The sequence below is a fragment of the Perna viridis genome, chromosome 2 (genome assembly GCF_037379345.1).
Source record: "Perna viridis isolate PV_CMFRI_1.1 ecotype Kerala chromosome 2, ASM3737934v1, whole genome shotgun sequence".
Classification (NCBI taxonomy): Eukaryota; Metazoa; Mollusca; class Bivalvia; order Mytilida; family Mytilidae; genus Perna; species Perna viridis.
The window spans coordinates 51,049,945-51,077,789 of NC_142446.1; the positions used below are offsets into that span (position 1 = coordinate 51,049,945).

The window sequence follows — 27,845 nt, forward strand, 5'->3', positions numbered from 1 at the left end:
GGCAGTGATCATCGACCTGTCATGATATCCATTGCAGAAACAACAACATCTGAGTATGCTCAGCTACCAAGATGGAATTGCAAGAAGGCAAATTGGAGTACGTTTCAAGCTAGAACAGATGAACTTACAAGGGACATATTAATTGAGGGAAAGAATATTAACAATGTGGTGAAAGCATTCAACATTGTTGTATTAAAGGTAGCAAAGGAAAGTATACCAAGAGGTGTAAGAAAGGACTACTAGCCATACTGGTTCAGTGAGATACAGGCAACACACGAGGCACTCACAAGGGCAAGGGATGATGCAGAACTAAATCCAAGTCAGGAAAATAACATCAAACTCCAAAAGTGCAAGGCAAAACATCTAAGAACAAAGATTGAATGTCAAAGGAAAGGGTGGAGAGAGAAAACTAGAAAACGTCATCTTTGGATATGGGAAAAGATACAAAAAAGCTTTTGAACTTGACAAAAGCACAGAATGATGAGGGAAGCAAAGGTGAAAAGATCATGCTAGAAGTTGAAGGAGAAACAACCATAGGGAAAGCGGCAGCAAATGAATTTGCTAAAGGCTATGAGAAATATACCACCATCACGGAAAAAAGAAGTAAGAACTGAATTGAGAGAAAGATCAAAGGTACCAACACATGAACTTATGCAGAGAGATATCACCATGTTTGAGATGAAGGCAGCCATCTGAAAAATGAAAATGAAAAAGGCACCCGGTTCAGATAACATCACAAATGAAATGCTTCAACACCTTGGCACCTTAGCATTAACAACTTTGCTAGAGTTTCTCAACCTGAGCTGGAGACAAGGTTGTCCCTCAATGTTGGAAAGAAGCCATAATGATGCCAATACTGAAGATAGGAAAGAACAAGTCGAAAGCCTCAAGCTACTACCCAATTAGCCTAACAAGCAGTTGCTGCAAATTAATGGAGCGAATAATCAACAAGCGCCTACAGACATACTTGGAATCAGAGAAAATTCTTGGTCATGAACAAGCTGGTTTTAGACAGTACAAGAGCACAGAAGATCAGACAACACATCTATCTCAAATAGTCGAGGATGCATTTCAATCAACGAAAGTAACTCTAGCTGTCTTTGTAGATCTTCAGACAGTATTTGACAAAGTTTGGAAAGATGGCTTTCCATTAAAGTTGTTAAACTTCTTAGATTTGGAGTAAGTGGAAGAATGTACAAATGGACCAACTCATATCTGTACAATAGAAGGGCAAGAGTACTCATAGATGGGAAGCATGCCGAAAAATACTTCTAAAAACTCTATATGAATGACCTAGTTCCAGAGCTACCAAATGGTGTACAATCAGCAATCTACGCAGATGATCTTGTCCTCTGGTGCTCTGAAGAGTATGCAACTACTGCAAGGTACAGGATACAAACAGCATTAGATATGGTAGTCAAATGGGCCAATGAGTGGTGTGTTACCATCAATAGATAGAAAACAACAGCAACCCTCTTTACACTCTCATCTAAAACCCAATCTGTCAAACTGACCATGGATGACATCCATATCAAAATGGAATATCAGCAAACATACCTTGGTGTAACCTTCGATAATAGACTTACATGGAAACAGCATATAATGACAGCAGAAGCCAAAGCCAGACAAAAACTAAACATCATGCTGGTACAAACTGGGGTGCTAATGAGAAAGTTATGAAATCTGTCTACGAAGGAAATGTATGCCTACATCTAGAATATGGCTCTAAAGCTTGGATGACAGCAGGTAAGTCTCACCATCAGACTCTAGATAAAGTCCAGAATCAGGAAATCTGCATCATCACAGGAGCCATGAAATCAACACCTATTGCTAGTATGGAGGAAATTACAAACATACAACCATTAAGTAAGAGAAGAGAATGTAAAGCTATGATACAGGCCACCAAATATCAACGCTTACCAAACCATCCAATGAACGAGAGACTGGAACAACTTTCCTCAGGCAGGCTCAAAAGATCCAGCTTCACTCTAGAAACAAGAGCATTGCAAAGAAAACACTAAGAACATCTACCTAAGCATGTCAAACCTATAGATTTTAAAATGAATGACAATCTATGTGCAGAGAAGGAGGACAATGTAACTACTCAGACAACAGTTCCATTACTAAATGCCAAAGATGTACAATCAAACATCATCAGAAAAACCATAACAATGAGCATGCTGGAAGAAGAGTTTACACAGATGGTTCAGCCACAAATGCGACAACAAAAGGAGGAGCCGGTATCTACATAGCATACCCAAATGGAATACAACAGTCAATGGAAATACCAACAGGATTACATTGCTCCAACTACAAGGCTGAAGAAGAAGCACTCATCCATGCGGCAAATTACATCAAGGAAAGAGCAGAAAATATGCGAGTAGTATTCCTAACAGATGCCCTCTCCGTAATACAAGCACTGACCAACAACAAACTACCACAACATGTAGGAGCTATTTATTCCATCAAGAGCCTTAAAACTGCCATACATGTGGAATCAATGGAAATGAAAAAGCTAGCAAATCCTGTCTGCTACACAGAGATGAAGACCATCATCAAGTCTCTGCACAATACCCCTCAGAAGCAAGGAAGCTACCATCAACTAAAAAGATTTGAGCAAACTACAATCTTCAGGCTCAGGATAAGACACAACAGACTCAACCAACATCTGTACAGAGTTTTGAAGGTCATACCATCACCTATGTGTCCCTGTGGAGAAGCAGAGCAGAATACAGAACACTTTCAGCAAATGTGCAAGTTACACCAGGCACAGAGAGAGAAGATTTGGGATAAACCAACCCCCATTACAGAGAAACTGTATGGACCTGTGGAAGACCTACAGAAGACGGCCAGATTTGTTGAGGAGACTGGCATTCAAGTGTAATGGCGAACAACAAGAAGATCAAATGTAACCTTAAACAGGTTATTTTTATTCCTGGCCTCACCTTAAGATAGAAAATACCACTTAATATAGAGATTTTCCAACCTTTATTTTAGGTCCGAATTTTCACACCATTTCCAAAAAGAAATATGCTCAAAATTTCCAAAATTGTAGGAGTGAAATTCCTAATTGTGAACCGAAACACTGTCTTAAGATTTGTATATGGTCAAAATGGAGATTTGTTAGATGTGCAAAATCCTTTCTCCACTACATCAAATTTGTCACCCAGAGATCACCTCATGGAGTTTAGAACAATGGAACTGATCAAGGATTTTTGTAAGAAATTATTTTTAAAATACTGAATAAAAACCTTTGGCTTTAGACTTGTTTATAGATAATTTCCCAAAGTCACCATTTTAACAATTTTTCCGACACAGTTGTTATAGTTTTGTTTTTACCCTTTGACCTTAACGACGCTCTTCCATGGAACTGTAAGTCACTTATTGCAATTCTGTTTCCTGATTGGCTAAATACTGATAACTTAGTGACATTCGAAAAAAACTGCATCGAAAAATTGCGTGCAATGTATATATATATTTCCTGAATGAAATGTAGAAAATTATAAGTAAAAGAAAGTTTTTGTTTTGTTTGTTTGTTGGGGTTTAACGTCCAAGCAGCAATATTTCAGCTATATTCAGACGATGAACATGAAATGGATGATAAAATGAGCATGACATGATGATGAAATGAAAAAAAAGGATGGGATACAAGGACAATAGGTTCAACAAATTTTGATTGCCACTAGAAAAAGGGGGGATGGGTAAGGTCGGGCAATTTAGCCTCCTGTGGCGGAGTGCAAAGGTTCCTACTGCTATTGAACACCACAGCAAGGTTCTTTAACGTGCGAGGAACGTGGCATCTTTCCCAATACGGTGCACCAGAGCGCCTAGCCCCACGGCTATGTTTCTGAGCACTATTTAGTTGCCTGTTACAACCAACTTAGCACTACTGCAGGCCTATTCTCTTAACACCCGGACCTGCACGGGGCAGTAAAAGAAGAAAAAATTACTGCATTGGCTATCTTTTTTTAAAAAAATAATACTTGTTTTCCTTCAATTGCATCATACTTGTAGACAGGGAGTTCAGGGGTTTAGAACGAACATCCCTTGTACAGAATAAAAAGCATTATTAACTGTTAAAATCCAACCCACCCCCCTTAAAATAAATTCTTGCTATGGGCCTGGGCTCCATGCCCATCTCCCAAAACAGGAGGAAAATTACTGAAATATATATCATAATTAACAATATAAATCACCTGCATGAGTTCGTGAATCTTGTTTGATTGACAATTCTTTGATGTCACCTCCACTGACACTGTAAGGTGTTTTATTTAGAAGTGATAATAGAGCTGATGGTTTACCTGAAATATGTTTACACACAGAATATTAGGTTTTTGACATTGGCTTTATCATGGGTACTTCAGGTCAAGCCCATTGTAAAAAAAAAATATAAATAAATACAATTTTCTTTTCATTTTTGTATCAAAATTTTGACCTTGAAAAGAACACTTTCAAATGACCTATTTTGTCAGGATGGACCAACATCATTAAACTCAACTGTGACGTAAACAATTTATCACACATGCCTATGTTAAAGTTACATGTAAATGTAGTGCTCAAAATATACATTGTATCAGAACAAATTGGCTTCATGAAGAAATATGCTGAGCAAGATCAAAGATACTCAATTGCATTCAGGGTTTGAAATTAGCAGAAGCACACTCATTAATGGCCACATGGTTTGAAAGTAGCAAGGGTCCACTTGCCAATGGCCCCTTCAATTATGTCTAGGCTATTAAAATTTCTACTGTGATTGTAAGAACTATACGTATTGGCTACCAAAATTTAAGCTGTGGGCTACCAATTTAAAATTAAAATCCTGTGGTCTCTAAAATTTGGTCGGGGCTACTAAATTTTTTAGTGTGATTGTTCTACGTAGTGGCTACCCAAATTAATAAGTTGTGGGCCAAAATTTTAGGTTTAAACCCTGTGCAGTATTGAGGGATAATGTGTGTATTGAAAGGACAGAAAAATTGCTCAGAGTTCACCAATATTCAGATATTCTGTCAAATTTTGTACTTTTTGGTTACGTTCTTGTCATATTTTTGGCAAGGAAATGGTGTTCACACCAAAGAAACTTCATATTTAGTGAATACATTCATTATTTACATAGTATATCATATGTAAAAATATGAATTTTGTTTCTTGGGTGTACATATACAAGTAAATACATTTGTATGTCCTAAAAAAACAATAAAATTTACAATTCTCAGCAGTTTTTATTAAATACATGCAACATAAAATTATGATGTCATTTCAATGAACTACTGTAATACCACAAAATATTATTTTTCCACATTTTTATATATTTTACTTTGTTATGAACAACTTTTATGTTATTACATCAAAGTTGATATTTTTATGCTAATTTCCTCTACACCTTTTAAATAATAAGTCCACAATGAAACAAAGTGCCAATTAAAAGAGATGAAGGTCATTGACCTATGTATATGAAATTCTAAAGGTCCTACATCAGAAATCGAGTGTTCTAAACCCAACACCACCCTGTAAATATTATTCAACATTTTTTGCCCTTGTCTTTAAATAAAAATGTTGTGAAATTACTTCATGATACACTATGTACCAGAATTAATTATTTTTGGTGATACATTATCTTAAGATTAACTTTAAAGAGTAAAAATGAAAGTAATCAAGGTAGACCTAGAGTAAGGAACAAAACTCTTGAAATCAGTGATATGATTGTATCATATTCAATTTCACCAAAAACTTATCAAGTTTTCATCAGAAACAGAATGAAATCAGTCCAAGTTACTTTGATGCTAACATGAGATTGATGTAAAACATTGAATACAAATGTTCCAATGATTTATCAGAGTCGTCTCCCTTACACTAGGTCTGCCTCCTTAAGAAACTAATGCAAAATGTGCATATTTTGTACAAAGCAAATAAGACTCAACATAAATGTAGAAAACTGTCCATGGACCAGGTATACTGGAAAGAACAACAAATCTATCTTTATGAAGGACATGGATTATTCTACATTTGTACATCAAAATCAGTTGTAATGATTAAAGCAACCCTAATCAATCTGAGGTAATACTGACTAATAGGGTAATGCATTTGAAAGAGCGAACAACCAAAATATAATCAAGCTCTGATTTAACGAGTGTGTGAAACAAATAAATACAGCATTCTTGGTATGAGTAATTAAATTTTGGTTATTCAAAATAATCATTTGATTATCTTAATTATTATATATATTTATTGCTATTTTGTAATTCTTTTAAACAAATAAGTGAATTTTAATTGAAATCTTATAAAAACAAACTGAAAAAAAAAGTCAGTCTGAATATCCTTTCCATTGGTGATGCTTTGTTTATGTTCTACAAAACGTTCACCTAATTTGTGGCCAATTCATTCCAAAATCAAACTGACCTCCAGGATTTCGTCTGCCATCTCTTGTTATAGGCACAACTTTTCTGTCAAGACCATTCAGAAGTCTCTGACGCTGCAGTCTTCTTTCATTTTCTTAAATTCAACAGAAAAAAATCAGTTTTCACTCCTAAACCTCACTGGTTCCCCATCCTAGATCAGTACATTAGAACTAGTAAAAGCAAAATTGACAACTTAAACACCAAAGCCCTGAAGAGACACAACTTGAGTACTGATAAACAGGCTGTCCTCTGCCATCTCAAGTCGCATACAGACATTGTCATCAAAGCTGTGGACAAAGGTGGACCTGTAGTTGCCTGGGATGCTCAATGCTATGTCTCAGAGGGGGATTTTCAACTTTCAGATTCTAAATTATACAAAAAGCTCTGGTCTAATACATGTAATACATAAGATAATCAGACATTAATCAAGGAATTTATTTCAACATCAACAGATAATCAGGATTTTCCAAAAGAAGCCCTCAATATGGTTGTATCTAAACGAAAAACATCCCACTTTTATATACTTCCCAAAATACATAAATTAGGAACCCTACGAGACTGATTGTCTCAGCCTGTAGCTGTCCTACTGAATACATTTCTAGTTTTCTTCACGACATTTTCATGCCCACCGTGGAGGACCTACCTACATATATTAAGGTCACTAATCATGTCCTCAATTTTCTTTATTTTTTTTTAGCCTCAGTTCAGATTTCAAACTTTTCACTATGCATGTGACAGCCTTGTACACAACATCCCAAATAATGATGCTATGATTGCTTTGAGACATTTCCTCGACAAAAGACCAAATCCTTATGTCAAAACTGACATTGTCTTAAGGCTTGTCAAAATTGTTCTCAACTTTAATACCATTCATTTTGATGGCAAACAGTTTAACACTATGGCCACTCAGTCAGGGTGGCAATGGGAACCAAAATGGGACCCAGCTTTGCTTGTCTATTTGTTGGCTACCTGGAGGAAAAAATTTTCTCTGATTACATAGGCCCTGTACCAGATCTTTACAAAAGATACATAGACGATATCTTTGGTGTGTCCTCCCATAAAGAACATGATTTGGCGTCTTTCATCGGTTTTGTTTCTTCTTACCATCCAGCCATCAAATATACGTTCAACATAACCCAGGAGAGCCTTTTTGTCCCTTGACATCAATTGTAAAATCAAAGATGGCAAAATTTCAACTACATTTTTTATAAATCCACAGATGGACATTGTTATTTAAATGATCAGTCCTGTCATCCTTACTCATACAAAAATGCCATTCCCAAGTCACAATTTCTAAGGCTTTGACGTATTTGCAGCGATGACCAAGATTTTAGGATTGTATGTGACACAATGAAATCTTTTTTTGTAAAGAGAGGCTATCTGAACCAAGTTCTGGATCAAGTGATCATGTCAACTTCACAGTCTGAGTCTATGGAAAAGAGCGTGAAAAACACCAGTGACTGTGTTACTTTGATCTTGACATATCATCCTCACAATGTTGAAATCCAAAATATCCTGATTCACAACTTTAAATCCATAGTTCTTAAAGAGGAATAAATGTCGCCAGTATCCATCGATTCACTTTTAATTACTGCCTACAGTGCCACCAGACGTCCCCTGACAGTTACAAAGGCACCAGCACTGTTAGTGACCATGCTGTTCAACATGCCCTTTTACTAGGGAAACTGACGAGGGCAACAGGCCAGCCAATGTCTTTAAGTTAAAAAACGGTTTCACCTGTACCTTAGAAAATGTCGTTTACGCTGTGGTTTGCAAACGCTGTAAAGTGGTTTACGTTGGAGAGACCTATAGGAGCTTGGGTGATCTTTTGTAGAACACAAACAAAGCGTCACCAATGGAAGCATTGTCCAGTCGGTGAACATTTTCAGGAGGCAAACCTTGATGTTGATGACATGACAGTAACTGTCCCTTTGGAAACATGTTCAGGCAAAAAACAATAAAAGTTCCTAAAACAACATATTATCACCTTTCTTGGGACTGCCCAAACCTTCTGAATGAATGTAAAAACCAGCATTATTTAGTCACCGTAATCTGGTCTTCAATTGCTTTTTGTCAGCTCATATACAATTTAATAATTTTTCATCTTGAATTTGCCACATCTTTACAATGATCGAAAATTTTGAAGGGCACTTTATCTCTGTGGTATGGGTTTGCAGTTGTCAGTTTTCTCCTCAAAAAATTTTGACCCATATTCTTTATTTTTTTACATTCTATTTGTAAGTAGTCCTTTTTATCTTTTAGACATGGTTACTGTTCACTTATTCATTATTCTTATTTACATTTTATTTTAAAGGCACTTCACAACAATTATTATTTTTGTTTTAATTAAGCCCTTTCATTAATTTAAGTTTCAAACCATAAAATTTCTACAATATAACCTGAGGCATTATACCACACCTTTCATATCTATGACTTAATTACAACTATAAACACAATTAATGTGTGTTACTTGCACCGGTTGACTAGATGACCATTTAAAAAAAATTTAGTTTTTTGAAAGATGAAGTAAAAAAAAATCTCTTACTCTGTAAGAGGAAACATCAAAATGAACAATGTAAATATGACAAAGAGCAATCAAGGGAACCAAGGTTATAGCGGTAATCAAAAGAATGCAATCCAGGGACAAAGACCAGACATGGAAAACAGACATACACAACAAAGAATATAAAGTAACTAAAATCATACATACAAAGTAACAAAAGCAAATGAGCAACTCGGACTCCACTAAAAACTGGGAGCATGAACCAGGTGCACCTGTAGGGTAATCGTCCTCTGCTTTTCTAGAAACTGAATAGAACAATCAGCATAACCTTGACCAAAAACATTAAATAAATACAAAAAAATGAACAAAAGCAAAAGGATACTAATGGCACATTAGAATAGAGGATGACTTAAACATAATCACCATTTTTCCTTGTAGAGAATCCATACTTTAAAAATGACTTCTAAACATTCTTGATCCTAGATATAATGTAACACCCTCAGAAAAACAATTCTTACAACACAACACTTAAATAGAACATACATAGAAGTTGGGTTGAAATTGAAAGACACCTTGAGATCAGTACAATTTGTAAGTCTGACACCTAACGTTGTGATGACGCTTTTCACAAGATGTTAATTATAAAGTGCAACTCTGACATTTAAGATTAGTCAATATGTGAAGAACACTTTGATCTGGCATTTGAAATTGTATAAATGTTTTTTTTTTCTCTGATTAAATAGGCTGAGCATTATAGAATTTTTGTTGCCTTCGGAGAAATGTAATTGAAAGTAATTGAAAATAACCATTGATAACACTTTAAAAGTAATTAATTGTAATTGTTAACAAGTTTTTTTTTCTATGAAATATGAATAACAAGTTCTATGTAAAAGTAACCAAGGTAAGTTTAACAAACAGGTAAGTAATGCTACTTATACTAAAATCATAATAACATTATAGCTTAAGCCTTAACACATAAAGCTAATGTACTACATTATCTATAATAATATATTAAATAAACTTGACATTCAGTTTTCCTTTAAAAGAAAAAAAAGAAAAAAACACCGAAAGGAATATTTAGAGATTTTGAAAGGGGGGTGGGGGGGGGCCTCTAGAACCCCCCTGGATCTACCACTGTAATGACAACCCTTTTGGTTTATTTCAGTAGTGTAATTGTTAGCTTTATACATATAGTACCAAACAGGGTATTTAATTTTCAAAAACACCAAAGTTATATCATTTGCCCTAAATTACCTCCAAAATAATTATGCTTTCCTAGGGAAAATTCCAAATATGTCCAAAGTAAATAGCTAATACATTATCCAAAATAAAATGAATTTTTCCCAATTGGTAGTAAAAGTTCAGGAAAGTGTTCCAGTTCAAAAATACAATGATCAACTGCTGAACAACTTTCGATCAAAATACCTTAAGTTCAAATATTACTGCTTATTGTCCAGTTTACTAAGGCATTTCATCAGGTAATGGTCATTCAAACAAGGGAAAACCAACGCTACTCCTTGAAGTTAACTGTATTACTCGCTGTAAAATGAGGGTCTTAATGAGTAAGATATAAAGGCTAATGTATTGTAACGTAAAATGAGTTTTTGACAAGAAACCACCACTGATAGCTCTGTGTTCCCAGTTTGGAATGTTATATACATGTACTTCAATTTGTGAATTATACTACATGTACAAACTGTATGATAGTTTTTGTCAGCAAATAAAAGCATTAATCTTACACAATTTAAATGAGGAATTTATCAGTGCTCAACATGATAAAACTGCAGTGTGTGTGGACACAATATTAATTTCTATATGGACTTACAGTTCATCATAGACATAACTGGTTTGGACAAAATATTGCACTAAACCTGAAGCTCAATTAACAGTGAAAGTACATGTAGTTCAGCTTTAAAGGTGCTTTAAAATCTATGAGGTACCAAAAATATTTTCTGATTACTTTTCATTTTTCTAGTGAGAAAATAAATTCTAAAACACATGCACATGTATGCCTTCCAAAATATTCAAATTGCAGAATTTTTAAAAATTTTCTTGGGGGCATGGAGCCCTCATATCCACCCCCCTACATCAAGGACTATAATTTATCTTTCTCACGTACATTTTGTATGTAGTAAAGTTAAGTGTCAACCCTGACACATTAAGCAAGACAAAACATTTGTTTCCAAGCTCTGATGTCTTATTCAATATAAAATGATCTTTCTTGAACTGTTATTTAAAAGAAAACTTAGTCCAGTACTCCTTTTTTTCTGTCACAAAAAAAAAAAATCCTGAAAACAAAAAAAATAACTAACCAACTTCATCAGTATCTGTTCTGACCAGTGACCAAATATGAATCATACCAGTGAACATACTGATCAGTTTTGAAAGAACTACTTTATCACATGTATGTACACCAAGCAAATAACAAAAACTATTACATCTGCATCCAATGGGTCTAAAGTAAAATATTAATTATTGCCTCTTTCAATTCCTACTCAAAATTTATCATTCATTATTGTGCTTGCCAAAATGACATAGAATGTACAACTAGATTTACATTTCTTTTACATAAGCAATTTAGGTGGAATGAAATGCTTGCATTAGAAATAAAATGTTTACATAAAAGCCAGATAAAATTATGAGTGTATCAACTGACAGTAGGGCCTAATCTAGATAGAGATCTCCTTGCTTGTGCTCAATTCTTCCATCTTTTCATGACAGGGAGAAATTTTTGTAGTAGATTACATAGACAAAAATGTAAATGTTGCTATTTTTAAAACAGAATTTACTAACTCTCTTTGTAATTGATGTCTAGATTAGGCCCTGACTGTCCGACAGTGACAATACATACTCAGAAAGTGGAAACAGATATCAAAATATTGCTTAAGGTAACCTTTTGATAGCAGCAGTTTTTCTAACACTAACATACATGTACCTGCTCTTAAAGTGACATGTTGATAGCAGAAGTTTTCTGCAAAACCAACATACCTGCTCTTAAACTGACATGCTGATAGCAGAAGTTTTCTATAAAACTAACATACCTGCTCTTAAACTGACATGCTGATAGCAGAAGTTTTCTGCAAAACTAACATACCTGCCCTTAAAGTGACATGTTGATAGCATAAGTTTCCTACAAAACTACATTGTAACATACCTGCTTCTATAGTGACATGTTGATACTGTCTACTGACATCTTTTTCCATAATTTACCATGATTCAGTGCGTAGTGGGGGATACACTTTCTAAAATGGTGATAATAATGAGATTGTCTATCATAATGCGTAGGCAACAATGACGTTAAATTATCACTTACATGTACATGTACACGTCATTGTGGCTATACCAATGCATTATTTGGGTAACAATGATACATACAGACTATACATATTTCAGCAATGTTTCTAATTTTTGGACAGGTTAAATTTGTATTTCAAAAAACCTTGTTTGGGCCAAATAAAACTTATAATAAATTCAATTTCTAATGAATGGCAGTCAAAATATTAAACGTTGATTCATAGTCAAAACAATACTTTGTTTTGGATTATTTGAATCATTGAGTGCAGAATAATTGGTGTTAATGATTTCATAGCACCAAGCCAGGTTATACAAAACAGAAAGGTTACAAATCAAATTAAATTATAAAGTTATAGTGTTAGATTTTTCATAGTGTAATCCAACTTATTTTCATGAGCAATTTATTTTCATTAATTTTACGGTGAGGGAAAAACATGAAAATAATTTGCCTTGACTAAGTCTTTTTTATAGAGAGCATCATGAAACGTTGTGAGCTCTATGGTTATTGCATGTACAATATAAATATCCCTTAGGTTTCTGAATATACTAATGAAAAAAGTCAAGTCCCTGAAGTAACAAAAAGTGAAAATTCAACGCTTCCTTAAATCAAACAAATAAAAATATATATAGGTTAAGATTATGTTTAAGTAAAAATATCTTCATCTTTTCTGATAGTTTTTAAGCCTTTCTAATTGTTTTACTTGTTAAAGAGTAATCAAGGGAACCAAGGTTATAGCGGTAATCAAAAGAATGAAATCCAAGGACAAAGACCAGACATGGAAAACAGACATACACAACAAAGAACATAAAGTAACTAAAATAATACATACAAAGAAACAAAAGTAAATGAGCAACTCAGACTCAACTAAAAACTGGGAGCATGGAGCAGGTGCACCGGTACGGTAAGGGTCCTCATTTTTTTTAGAACACCCGCCAGGTTGCTCATAAAAAGTCAAGTCAAGGGTAGATGAAAGAGAAAAGAAAACTATGACATGTTGAACAAATCAGTTTTCATGGTGCAGATTGGTACACCCTAACAATCCACGAGTTCATAATGACGACCATAAAACTTCTGTGGTGATGACTTCTATCTTTTAGCAACATAACCCTGTTCCAGAAGCCTAATTGTAAGAAGTCTAGCACAATACAAAAAGCCTGCATAGTTACAGCATGCTCTAGCATAATGTATGAGTTGTGATACAAAAACTCCATACACAGGTGCTGAAGGAATGTTGCCACTGATGAAAGGAAAGTTGACAAATCTGAATGAAAAGTCATCATGTTTGTTGTAAAGTTTGGTCAATAGTTTTCCCTTACCATCGATCTCTAAGTGTAGGTCGAGATATGAGGCTGACTTTACAGTGTCTGTAGTATCCTTTATCTAAAGTTCTTTGGGGTAGATGCAATAAAGAAATGAATATGATGTTTTTCATAAAAAAGTTCTGAAAAAATGTGGATGTACGTACATTGTACATGTATCTCCACTGTAGTGTTCCACTGTTGCTGTTGTCAAGAACCTAACCATCCTCCCAAAAAAATATAACTCAAATTGTATTAACCAAATCGAAGCATGGTTTTCCTAAGAAAGGAAAGGCAATTATTTTCTTTTTGGAATTTGCAGCTGTCAGTTACGTCTGAACTTTGTTTATGTCACATGATACAAATAAAATATTCCCACCATGTGTGGAGACTTGTATTATTTCTGGCATCTGTACAAATTAATCTGACCTCCTAAAACTGAAAATGATGCTGCTAGAGATGCCCTTAAGGGATAAAAATTGTTAAGTATGACAAAGTGAGGGAAAATGGGGGATGGCCAGAGATTTTGGAAAAATGTATAGAAAAAAATATATTTCCCCATCATTTAACAAGGGCAAGGCAGATTTTCAAATAAAATATTGATTTTGCTTGCTACTGAATTATAAATAAAAATATTGCATTTGCAAATAAAATATTATCATCCAACCCACACCCCAGGGGGGTTTTTAACTTCCTCTACCATTTTATTATTATTTTAACAAGTCTTGCACTGACGGCACGTGTATGGTAAAACTCACAGTGGTCGCTGATATAGGTAATGCCTACATGTACTCCATATTAATTGAACATATCTTTAAGTGAGTAAAAAGTGTGAAATAAATTACATGTGTAGCTTCAAAATTGAACTATAAACATAATCAAATTGCAAAATAAATATGTACATGTACATGTATCTACTGGTACAAAAATAAATTTTGCAGCAGTGTTTAATCCCTAGTACTTTCATCCTTGCCTCTAGATCTCCATGTGATACAACTTATTGCATCATTAATTACATTTTCGTTAGATGTACATGTCACCTACATTGTACAAAGTCTACATGTACATGTATCAGAGTATTTCGGAAATATGTTTTAATATTAATAAGTCCAGAAGCAATATATATAACATAATAACAGTGTATGGAACGCCATAACTGTCTTAACTGGTCAATTATATTTATACGTGGTGCTGTTTTCTTTATATTCAATACTTTCTTACTTGTATGCGGTTGTATTATCTTTATATGTAGTGGTTTTATCTTGATATGCGGTGGTTTTACCTTTATATTCAGTGGGTTTACCATTATATGCGGTGGTTTTATCTTTATATGCATTGGATTTACCTTTATATGCGATGGTTTCATCTTTATATGCGGTGGTTTTATTTATATATGCAGTGTATTTTTCTACATCAGCACTCTTCTTTATATGCTGTTTATATGACTTTATATGCTGTTTAAACTTCATTATATGCTGTAAAAAGCTTTGATTATCTCAATGCAAGGCTTAAATGTTCAGAACTTTTAAACATGATCAATTTTGTACAGCACATTGTGAAAAAAAATCAAGGAAATTTTGCTAAAATTAGGCTTCAAGAGTCTTGTGGAATCATTTTTCAAGGAAAAAAATAACATCCGACATTATTGGACATCTATCTATTTCTCAAATAGAACATTTAGGTGTAAAGGATAGATCGGATATGAGGAAATTAAGTCTGAAATATTTGCATCATGGAAGTTGAAATCTAGTAAAAAAGGTGAATTTTGAGATTCCAAAAGAATTACTTGATAACTTAGTAGAAAGCAACTTTACAATTATATATGGACATTAGTAAGATTTTTCTGGTTTCTGAAAGTGTTCTGTATAGAAAAATGAGGCCACCCCTACCCATGAAAAATATGTCTCAACATGAACTGAAATGTTACTTTGGCATATAAACGGTGTACAATAGACATGTTAGGTACTATTGTTTTAATCATCGAAGTATTCAACACATCTTCTCATCTCAGGTACAAATTTTTCAGTTTCGATGTGAAAATAATGAGTTTTTCATTAAATGGTAAATATTCGGAATTTCATTTTTTCTTCAATTTCACCTATAATTGGCAACTTTTTTCAAGTACAATCGTATAGTGTATTAGCTTTCAAATGAGCGCAAGTAATAAATATTAGAACTTTTCAAAGTCATGTTAGGTGGAAAACTGCAACCTCCACCCATGAAAAGAATACCTCAACATATGGGCCAAAATGTAAATTTTAAGCATATAATCGATAAAAGACATCCTGGGTACTTGTGTTTTGAATATCAATGTATTTAATATATCTTCTCATTCAGGCAAGCATTTTTCAGTTTAAATTCTTAAAATGGGAAATTTTCGGAATTTCATATTTTCTTCTGTATCAGCTGTAACAGGCATTGTTTTTAACTACTCTAGTTCAATCAAGCTTTTGTGTATTCAAACACATTTATTTTAGCATCTTACCTTTCTAATGAGCCAAGGAAATACACAATCAAACTTACTACAGGTCATTTGGGCGAAAGAATGGTACCCTCTACCCAATAAATTCTGCCCAATGTGGAGGAAAATAATCATTTATAGCATACACGAACTGTACACAATGTCTATCTGGTATTTATTATGGAGATCTTCTTGTATCAATCATATTGTCAAGCCAATATGCTTTTTTTGTCCCAAAGACAAAATATTTAAAAAGGGAAATTTAAGAATCAGACAGATTATCAAGCATTTTAGCACATAAATTGTGAATTTTTGTTTAAAATATCAGTGTTAACATGAGTTGATTTTGTTTGCTAACATTATTTTTACACACATATAAGGATAAGGTTTCAAAGAAGCAGCTACGATGAATGATTGTCATACATGCATCCAACACCAAATTTAAAAAATGCTGATTTACATGTACCACAAACGAATTGTGGTTTAGTGGATATAGGGTACCATTCTTTCGCCTAAATGGCCTGGAAAAGGTTAAAGCATGTGTTACCTTGGCTCATTAGAAAGCTTAGATGCTACATATATATGTGTTTGAATATGCAAAAGCTTGTTTGAAGTAGGGTACTTGAAAAAATGCCAATTACCGGTGAAATGGAAGAAAATATGAAATTCCAAAAAATCCCTTTTTTATGAAAAACTCTTAATATTGTCATACTGAAACTGAAAAATATGCACCTGAAATGAGCAGGTATATGTTGAATACACTGATAATTAAGACAATAGTACCAACTTGTTTTTTACATCAATTATATGCTAAAAATTAACATTTGGGTTCATGTTTATGTACTTTTTTCCTGGGTAGGGGTGGCAACTTTTCACCTATTTGGACTTTGAAAAGTTAAAATATGTATTACTTGGGCTCATTAGAAAGTTAATACACTATATAATTGTATTTGAATATACAAAACAGATTGTTTGAAGTAGGGTACTTGAAAAAATGCCAATTACCGGTGAAATTGAAGAAAATATGAAATTCCAAAAATTCCTGTTCTAATAAAAAACTTATTATTTTCATTGAAACTGAAAAAATTGTGCCTGAGATGAGAAAATATGTTGAATACATCGCTAATTACAAACAATAATATCCACCATGTCTATTGTTCACGTTTATATGCCAAAAATTAACATTTCAATTCATGTTGAGGCATTTTTTTCATGGGTAGGGGTGGCAATTTTTCACCTAACATGACATGGAAAAGTTCAAATATTTATTACTTAGGCTCATTTTGAAGCTTAGACAATATAATAATGTACCGTATCACAAAGTAGTTTAAACTATAGTATTCTGACTAAAAGACAATAACTGGTGATGTAGAAGAAAATTCTGAAATTCTGAAAATTCCCATTTTTCCGAATTTATAGTAATTGTCAACCTAAAAGGAAAATCTAAGCGCCTGAATTGATCAGATATGTTTTGTACATCTTTATCTAAATTTATGAATGCCTAAAATATTAGTACTACAGAGTCGGTATGCTGTGATTGAGAATTCTGTTTGATATTGAAAGCAGTTTTCTAGGGATATGTGTAATAATTTCAACATTTTTTTAACATTCTTTCATGAAAATTAGTTTTTCTTGAAGAATCGAATACATCTGACTTTTTACGGAAAATCAGAGAATCCCAATTTTGCATTTTTTTGATAAATTCTGACAACGAAAATCGCCAAAATTCATCAAAAGATACCCAGAAGTATAAATTTTGATAATATTAAACAGAAAGTACCTAATAAGCAATTTTTTACTAAAGCATAAATACTCTAGGGGTTTTGACATTGAAAAATATGTCAATTTAAGCAATTTTTTGGCGGGGTATGCGTACATTTTTTTCATTTAACCCCAAAACACTAAGTGTTAAGCAACTTTCTTGGTACCATTGTAAAGCTAAGACATTGGGCTATATGATGATATCTAAATATATTTAGTTTGTTTACACATGCTATCACACGAAGGCTTAGATGTTAAAGCAATTGAGTCATAAAAATCTAGAGTTTTGGAGCCAGTGGGGTACAAATATAGGCTTATACTGAAAAAGAATTAGAGAATATTCTTTGGTGACAAATTGATTCGGTAATGGGAGGTATAAAGGTACCTAAAATTCCTCATGAAGTTGGTAAGTGGCAGGGGTTGGGGGTGCACGGTGGACCCTCTCAGCCCATGGACTACATGTAATTTGGATCAGATGAGATGTCGGATGAGTAAAACGTTGAAATGTTTACCAAAGTTCAAACCTTTTTTTGATACAGAGCCGACACTTCAAATTAAAAACCTAAATTATAGAGCTATATTTCTTTTGAATAATTTTGAAAATTGCTTATGACCAGAGTAAATACTTAGAGCATTAATTATATCAACCTCTTCACTTCGCATCTAACTCACCAAATGCACGTTATGAACATTAGAGCACTACTTCTTTGAGCTATGCTATATATCAATAATATAATTATTCATGATTTCAAGAGACGGATTGATATAAGACTTTAAGTCTTGTTTCTGAATCCCCTAATTAATTTGCTATAGTTCATTTCATTCTATTATTTTGATTTGGTGTTAAAATATGCTAACGTTATCAAAGTCATGCTCACTTAAATCGTGCATCCTCATTTTTCTACACAGAACACTTTCAGAAACCAAAAGAATCTTACTGATGTCCATATACATGTATATATAATTGTAAAGTTGCTTTCTAATAAGTTTTCAAGTAATTCTTTTGGAATCTCGAAATTTTCACCTTTTTTACTTGGTTTCGACTTCCATACTGCAAGTATTTCAGATGTAATTTCTATCCTTTACACCTAACTGTTCTATTTGAGAAATAGACAGATGTCCAATAATGTCGGGTGTTATTTTTTTTTTTTTGGAATCTCGAAATTTTCACCTTTTTTACTTGGTTTCGACTTCCATACTGCAAGTATTTCAGATGTAATTTCTATCCTTTACACCTAATTGTTCTATTTGAGAAATAGACAGATGTCTAATAATGTCATTGAGATAATCAAAGCTTTTTACAGCATATAAAGTCGTATAAACAGCATATAAAGAAGAGTGCTCATGTAGAAAAATACACCGCATATATAAATAAATCACCGCATATAAAGATGAAACCACCGCACATAAAGATGAAACCACCTCATATAAAGATGAACCCACCACATATAAAGATGAAGCCACTGCATATAAAGGTAAATCCACTGCATATAAAGATAAATCCACCGCATATAAAGATAAAACCACCGCATATAATGGTAAACCCACCGAATATAAAGGTAAAACCACCACATATCAAGATAAAACCACTACATATAAAGATAATACAACCACATACATGTATAAATAAGAAAGTATCGAATATAAAGAAAACAGCACCGCGTATAAATATAATTGACCAGATAAGATAGTTATGGCGTTCCATAACAGTGCATTATCAAAAAAATTAAATGTTGGTTGGTTGATTGATTGATTGATTAGTGTTAAACGCCAAAGCAGCCATATTTCAGCTACATGTAGATGTTAAGATACAATAATTAACTCTCCATCCTCATACCTTCACATTGAACGTACAGTTGTATATGGATGGAGGGTTACATTATTGTATCTTAACATCTACATTTGTACATGCATATGTAGAATGAGGAGGGGCCTCATGGGTTAATTTCGTTCTTCGTGATCGGCGCATTTTCGCTATCGCGATCCATTTTTCTACAGATTTACTTTTCGTGATTTGTGATGAAAGCATTGTTCGTGAATCGTTTTCATTGGCATTTAATGTTCGTTCTTCATGATTGAGACATATATTTCGTTCTCGTGATTTTCTTTTCCATTACGGAAATAAAGAATTCCATTGACTTGTCTTTCTTCGCTTAAAAAGTTGAAGTGGCACAATTCAATTTAGAACCTGGGAGAATTCAACACCTAAACAAGTAATGAGCCAGTAATGTATTTGATTGTACATGTAGCTTAATTGAACCAATCTACAACACAAACAACCAGCTTCTGAATCACTATTATCGAGATAGATTGGGGATACTCTTCTTATACTTTCGTGATCCGTGATCACGACTGACAAAAAAATCAACTTGTGAATCGTGATGAGATCCCCCCCTCCCCCATCAGGCCCCTCAATGAGTACAAACAGCTCAGTCCTTCATTAGCTTAGCCTATATCATATCATTGTAGAGCCAATAGTCCTACTAACATATTTACCTTCAATCCTAAAATTCCCTAAAATTCAAGTGACTGTGTTAATAGCATGTTGTTGAAAGTTTTGAGTAAATCCTTATTTAAAAGGAATTTAGTTAAAATTTATTCTGGCAAGCTGTTTTCTTATTTAGAACCATCCGAAGTATGGAATAACGGATTTCAACACCGAGTAGGCCAGTACATAACCGATCGAAGTTTAATACACAGTTTGGTTTGGAAGCCAGTGCCAGTGGTACACACTATGTCTATATTAATGACAAACATCATATGTTTCCTAAACGTTTGGTGTATTTTTGTTTGTTTCTATACTTCATAATAGTGTAATCTGTTAAACTAATCGGAAATACTAGTATAAACTGTCTATACGTGCTATGTGACATAAATTTTAGAAAAAAAATTTCCTCTTACCTTTTAATTTCTTTAACTAAGCCAAAATACATGTAGGTTAGAGTTATCGACCTTAATTGCAGTCGTAACAAAAAGCGACCGGGAATGAAAAGGAGTGTCCGCGAGTTGAAATAGCAACCGTGGTTACATTTCAATTCTAAATTACGAAAGACTAAGTGTGAAAAACAAACAAAATAAATTGGTCTTCAAAGAAAATATGAAAGAGATTAATAAACCAAAGTCGAGGAAAAAAGGGTTAATCGGAACTCTCGAGATCTACTCCTAGAAGTTGTACGTGAGAGGTTGTCTGACAAGCTATTTTTTGACCTGGTGCCATATTGCTGGAGGCACAGAACCCCAATCTCTTCGGCGTCAACAATTTTTATACAGGGGGGTGGGAATTATTTTGAACAAAATAAAACTGTTTCAAATTTGATCATTTTTTCCCGCAGCCATAGACAGAACTGAAAATAAATTATGATTCAATATTTCCCCCATTACTTCACAATATAGATTTTTCAAACACTTTATTTTAGAATTCTGAATGCTGCTGAGAAAAATAATCATATTTTCGAGTTTGCACGAAAAAAAGTCACAGTTTTTACATTTGTGAAAAGCCAAGATCATTTAAGTTTTGAGTATCAGAAGCTTTAAGAAAATTGGTGTATTGACGGCGCTCTACTGGACATTTATAATGTTTACTTTACTATATATTGATTAGGATATCTTTCATTTCGTTCTTCCGTTCACACGTCACACTTTTGTATCCCTAAATCCAACTTGATTTTCATGAAACTTCCGGGAAGTATATGAAAAGACAGAACACGAATTTTCGAATTAACATACATATAGAATGGGCATCCGCATACAGTCAATAGGCTAACTTGAATCCGCTGTTCTCGTTTTAAGATCGTCATCATGAAATCGTGGATCGTTATGGTGTATCCATCTGCACCATGAGAACCGATTTGTTCAACATGTCATACTTTTCCTATCCTCTTTTGTCTACTCCGGGCTTGACTTTTTATGAGCAACTCGGCAGGTTTTTCTGGAAAAGCAGAGAACACTTATCGTACCGCTGCACCTGGTCCACGCTCCAAGTTTTTAGTGGAGTCCGAGTTGCTCGTTTATTTTTGTTTCTTTTTACGTATATTACATATTTTTATCGTATTTTCAGGGATACACGTCTTGTCCCAATTTTGCAATTACCTCCAGTTCACTCCTGTATCCATGCTCTTATTTTCCGCTCAACTTTTCTTCTCCACGTAGGTTTAAACTGGTCTGGAGCTGGCATGTCAGTTAAATGCTAGTATATATAGTCCTTTGTTTGTGCATTTGTGTAACTTATAATCTAACAAAGATCTCAGAACTTTTTGAACAGGTTTTAAGGTATGTTTAATTATGTAAATTAATTTTTTTTTTCAGGGTCCAGTTTTACAAGGGAAGGTTTGTGATCAAGCCAAAGTACTTTAACCCAACCGCATTTTTTGCGTCTGTCCCGTCGGGGATTTTTGGCCACTGTATGTTTTGCTTTATTTGTCGAACAAAACTATATTATACAGACTTGTTTTACGTGTATGAACTCTTCAATTGTGTAATGACAAAATTCATCTTTGTCATGACAAAATTCAATTTTGTAGACAAAACTCATTTTTGTCATGACAAAATAGGTATGCAAATATAAACATATTTGCATAGAAAATGGACTTGTGTTACCTGATATGAAAATTAAAAAACAAAAGTCAGTTTTATGAGAAAAAAATGAAATTGCGCATGTATGCAAAATGTTGATTAAATCAGTTAGCAACCTGTAATTTTGTCATTAAAATTAATTTTTGTGCAGACAGAAGTGAAAATTTAACACAAAAGTAAATTTTGTGTCACAAAAGTCAATTTTGTATGCAAATTAGTTAACAGAATCCTTTGGATATGCAAATGAATTCTCTAATCAAAATTTTGTAATAATTGTCTGCTTATGTTATTGAGTGTTGGCGACTAGATTGATATTTTCGACAATGTTCATGTCTTCTTATACAATTACGTCCCATTGAATACCAACAAACCAATAGCAATCAGAAATAGTAAATTCTTGTCTACCTCTAGATGTTATAAAACCGGCAGTCATAGCGATCCATAGTATCGTACCTACATTGGAATTCCCTAATGATTTTAATTTTTTTCCGTGTATTCCAAATACATACCGATGGAGTATTTGTCATATAGACCGTGGATGACTTTTCACAACTTATAAAGTTGTAATGTAGTGATTCATTTGCTTGAAACGCGAGTACATGTGCATACCAAAATGTGCAATAGCTCTACATGTTCTTGTACTTGTTCAATTACATTGTTATCCCTTACCCACATCATCTACTAATCTATACAGCCTTATTCTGCTCTTTCAAGAAACAGATAAAAGACTGTTATTCAGCAATATATGTCCGTAAGCTGATAATTTGGGGATGTATTTACTATTCCCTATTTCTATTCTATTTCTATTCTATTGGGATGTATTTACTATTCCCTATTTCTATTCTATTGGCACCTTTCCTTTTGAGAAATTTCTATTAAATATAAGTATTTGTATACTGAGACTGATGTCAGTATTCAATGCTTCTGTTGCTATTGAGTTTATTACAGCAATATAGACGCAAAGGAATGGATCAGACTCGTCTTCAAAAATATTCAGAGCATGAGGGGAATATTGTCCCTGTCTACTTCTAAAGTTATTCCTCCGTTCTTTTTGACAGATTTTCATCCTTCGGTTTTATGTCGAATCCTATTGTTGACCACGTATATCATCTGTAATTTTATACATAATTCTTAGATTGCTGCTTGTTCTGCTCTTTATGTTTTTTTCCAACAAACTGTCCCATGTCTTCTTTTGTTTTTATGTTGATATCCTTTTCTAGACTGATATGCATATCAATGTTGTTAGTACCAGACAGTAAGCCTTTTGCACCATGAAATTTCTTTCCTATCAATTCCAATACGTCATCATTAATCCATTTTTCCCTTTCTAGTTTCGGTAACCTATGACATCTTACCCTGTATCTTTAAATACATTGCTTATTTCAATCATGTTCTATTCAATTGAGCAATCTTCTATTATGGAGGTAGACCTAGGGTAAGGAATATGACTATTGAAATCACTGATATGTTGTATCATATCCATTTTCACCCAAGCCTATCAAGCATTAATTTGATACAGAATAAAATAAATCCAAGTTACTTTGATGCTTACATGAGATTGATGTAAAATACTATACACGAACCTTAAAATGATTTGTAAGAGTTATGTCCCTTAACCTAGGTCTACCTCTTTAAGTCAAAACCCTGAAATTACTTTGGGGAGTTCTTCTGTACTTTGAGGCCAATGCTCATTAAGTAATTCTTTTGTTAATAAATAATTCATTCATAGTTAATCATGTTAGAAAGACCACACGACTGTTTCCAGACACAAATAGAAAAATCAGCATGAATGATGTTTTATCTTGAAGAATCGAAGAATTCGTTTTTATTTCGTTTCAACAGCACAAGTCGAGTGTCTGTTTTCAATTGTGATGAGTTTTGATACATTTTGCTTTAAATGTCTTAATTTATCATCGACAAAAAAAACAAAAAAAACCGGCTAGAACCACAAATGCGCTCATTGATTGCCTATCCCCATCATTTTGCAGCATGTTAACCACTTTATCTGATTTATCTAAATTCGAAAGAATCATTCCATATATCATAAACATCCGATGTCAAACTCTAACATAAAGATACGCATGCATTTAATTTCATTGAACGGCCTGGCAGTCTTGCAGGAGTTAATTTGGGCTAATAAGGTATTATTATGACGTACGGCAGTGGCGGATACAGGGGGTATGCAGGTGTTTGCATCCCTCCTTTTTATTGGAAAATGTGTAATTTTTATGTGTAAATTGACAAAAAATGTCAAATAAAATCCTAGCACCCCTTTTCTGAGTAACCCCGGTTTGGTACCCCTCCTCTTCAAGAAGTTTGGATCCGCCCCTGTAAGGGCGTACGGACGGACGATTTGAGGATATAGTAAGAATGTTGTTAGTTCATCGATGTGTTTACATGCAAGTTGTTTTAAATAAGGCACCAGTTCAACCTCGTTTGTCATTGATTATTTATATTTGAATTCCTATCAAGTTCATTTGCACATCCAATTTTAAAAAGCGAACTTTTGTTTGTGACCTACAACCATAAATCGACCCTGCACATCTACATATACAAATATAATACATATATATACACTTACAGTTACCAAGTGAGAACTGTGATTTAAGTCAATCTTTTATAACCTAGTCCTCTAATCGGATTCCAAGCTCAGTTTAACATTAAAACAACTGTGATAAAAGGATTATCCCTGTATAATCCGAAGGTTCATGTTTGAATTCTATCAAATAAATAACAATTTGCTTTTCCATTATTAATACGAATAGTATGCACATGGTAATTGTTTTAACAGCTTATATCAAATCGTTAGAAAATAACTTTGGTCAAACTGGAAACTAAAGACTAACCTCAATTATCATCAAAATGGGTAAGTTTTTATTTTTGTCCTTTACAGCGTCATGCAGAAAAAAAAATTCATCTAAAGATCTGCAAACTTCTTCTATTCTATAACTGTAGCCTTTTACTGAATAAAATAAAAAATGTATAAAACTATGAAACTATAAACTATTCGTTTCACAAAAACATACACGTATAACTGCAATAATACACAGGAACAAAAAGGAACTTTTAAAAGAGGTAGTTTTTTTCCTGAGATTTCAAATGCTTTAGAACAAAATACATTATATGGACGAGTATAAATAATAGAAAAATCCAAATGAAGAAAGTGTAATGGCCTTAGAAATCTTAACTTAATTTTTTTTCAGCGGCTGTTGCTCCTGTCGAGGACAAGCCAAAATTAGCAAGGGACTATGGATTTGACATCAGCATGCACGACAACACGATGGCAGTATCAACGTCGGCCATCAAGGATTATCAAAAGAAAGTAGCCATACTTTACAGTGACTTTATCAAAACAATGAATAGTCATCTGAGAGAAGAGAAGGAGGTTAGAAAAGAGTTCACGAAATTAAGAAAAGAAAAACTGCTAAACAGTCAATTTTCGCTATACCGTTCTGATGGTGCTGATTTATTTTCAAAGGCCACTGAAAACAGAAGTAAACTGATGGAAAATTTTGTTCGGATGTCGCCCGTTGTATTGGATGATTTTCACAATTATACCCCCTGGGGTTTAGACATGATTATCGATGAAGACCTTATTGCACCTTCGACGGGTTATGATGAAGAAATCCGCCCTCTTACTGCACCAGTACCTATCATTGCAGAGGAGCCTGAACCACAGGAACGCCCGAATACAGTTTTACCTAATGCATTTAAAGATACTGTAAATTTAGCACTTTCTGCTTTTACAAGTTCACTAGAATTTGAAAATTTGCAACACCAAAGTTCTGATTCAAAGCATGTAATAAATATAGAACCAAAACATGCAACGAGTACAGAATTAAAGCATATGACAAGTAACACAGAATCAAAACAAAATGAGACGGGTCACTGGAGAAGTATTAAAGCGGCAGTCACCGAGAAAAATGGTGACGAATTACCAGAAGAAGATCTCGAAGCTGGGATAGATGGACATGTAGATATGAAACTGGATCAAACTAAGGCAAGAAAAATAATGATCAGGGCAAAAAAATTCGATGAACTTACTAAAGGTGGGGTATGCGTAAAATTGAAAGAAAAGTGTGGACAATTTGTTCTGAAACCGGCACCCACAATGCATCAAATAGATGCCGTTCAAGCTTATTTTATGGCAAAAGACCCAAATAAAGAACAAATGGCCTTAGTAAGGAAAAAAACTTCCCATTTTTCACCGACAGTCTCATCAGATATGAAAATAAATAATAAAATACCAATTATGAAATCACTTCTTGGTCATAAGGTGAAGAAAACTACAGTCGCTGAAATAATGTCAGAAGCTAGAAATAGAAAGACGAGGCAATACAAAGTTTGTCTCAGAAACTACAAACAATTAACTTCAGAACAAGACGAACATGCGCAACAAACGGTTATACAAAGTCCTAGGAGCAAGTCAGCACAATGTTCACCGAGGAATGAAACAAATGATGTAAATACAGATCCAATCTTAAGCGAACGAAACCTTAAACGGCAGCTTCACCAAGACTTAGAGAAACATAATATGGACATCATACAAAATAGAATAAAAGTAGTTATGGAAGCCTGGGGTAAAAACGAGTCACCTCGTCCTCCAAGTGTCATTATAAACACAGATTCAAATCAAAAGACATCTCCTAGTGATATGGTTTTTCGTTCTCGATCTATCCACGATGTACGTGAAAAATCGCTTTCTTCATCGCAACATCGAGTTAAGTTCAGTGATGAACATAATCAAGTACCCCTTAACCGATCAGCGTCATCAATGTCATTCAAAGGTTCAGTCGAAAATATGCAAACCGACACTATGCGGCTAATGGTTGACAATAAACGCCCAGATAGTAGGTCGGAAAGCAGTCTTAGTTATGCAACGGGATACGGATCAATCAACAAATTGCCAAGAAGGTCAAAGACGCCTAACAGAAGATTTCCATCGAGGTTCACTCCAGTCTCAAGTGACTCTTATTCCGAAATCAGCATCGATGCTCCTTCAAAATTTTTGAGCACTAAAGACGCACATAAAATGGTGAAAGAGCAAATCAAACGAGACAAGGAAAAAGAAAGCGCACTGTTCTCGTTACGGCGACGAATGGCAACAGCTGCTAGTGCGAAAAGATAGCGAACAATAATAATATACTTGTGTATTAAAATTGATTTAACTAAGGTTTATTTATCATTTTATGAAGAAAAAAATAAGCTCTGGTATACTTGGTCAAAACAGAATTTCCCCGAGTAAACAAATCACAAATATTTCACCCATAATGTTCATTTCAAATATGCTTTTGAAGAGTTTGCTGTGAACAATAAGTAAGAAAGAATGGAGGTCAAATGCGGCTTATTTTTTTTAATACGGTTCAAAGTCGAATCGATCATATTAACCTAATATTTTAAGTGAATCACGTTTTTTAACCTTCGAACTATTTTTTGCTGAAAAAACCGATAACAACCGAGAAGATTAAGAAGACCTAAAATAATGTTTCCGATCCTGCGTGTTGACTTACGTCAATCTAACAGAATAGTTCATAAAATAAAGATCAAGAAAGAAAATTAT

General features: G+C 33.9%; 2 protein-coding genes across 6 annotated transcripts in view; one reads left to right on the forward strand and one right to left on the reverse strand.

Annotated features, from left to right (window-relative positions):
* The window catches only part of LOC148625672 (uncharacterized), a 32,010-nt gene extending 11,301 nt beyond the window's left edge, over positions 1–20,709 (reverse strand). Inside the window, exons 1-4 of one of the 5 annotated variants that reach the window (XM_088569339.1) lie at positions 20,615–20,661; positions 20,210–20,227; positions 12,053–12,140; positions 4,197–4,301 (exon numbers count right to left, since the gene is read on the reverse strand). In XM_088569339.1, coding sequence (XP_088425465.1) covers positions 4,197–4,301; positions 12,053–12,101 — 154 coding nt within the window. In that variant the 5' untranslated portion in view covers positions 12,102–12,140; positions 20,210–20,227; positions 20,615–20,661. Of the gene's footprint in view, positions 1–4,196; positions 4,302–12,052; positions 12,141–13,658; positions 13,699–20,209; positions 20,228–20,614 lie in introns of those variants that run through there. The other 4 variants (XM_088569338.1, XM_088569343.1, XM_088569340.1 and 1 more) reach the window with 4 other exon arrangements.
* Positions 20,710–25,535: 4,826 nt separating this feature from the next.
* LOC148625673 (uncharacterized) lies at positions 25,536–27,413 on the forward strand. Its single transcript, XM_088571068.1, has one exon. The coding sequence runs from the start codon at positions 25,551–25,553 to the stop codon at positions 27,411–27,413; it is 1,863 nt and encodes a 620-aa protein (XP_088427194.1). The 5' UTR covers positions 25,536–25,550.
* The last annotated feature ends 432 nt before the right edge of the window (positions 27,414–27,845 follow it).

What these genes read in the sequence shown, in the direction of transcription:
- LOC148625673 (XM_088571068.1), top strand. Translation starts at nt 25,551, where the DNA reads ATGCACGACAACACGATGGCAGTATCAACGTCGGCCATCAAGGATTAT.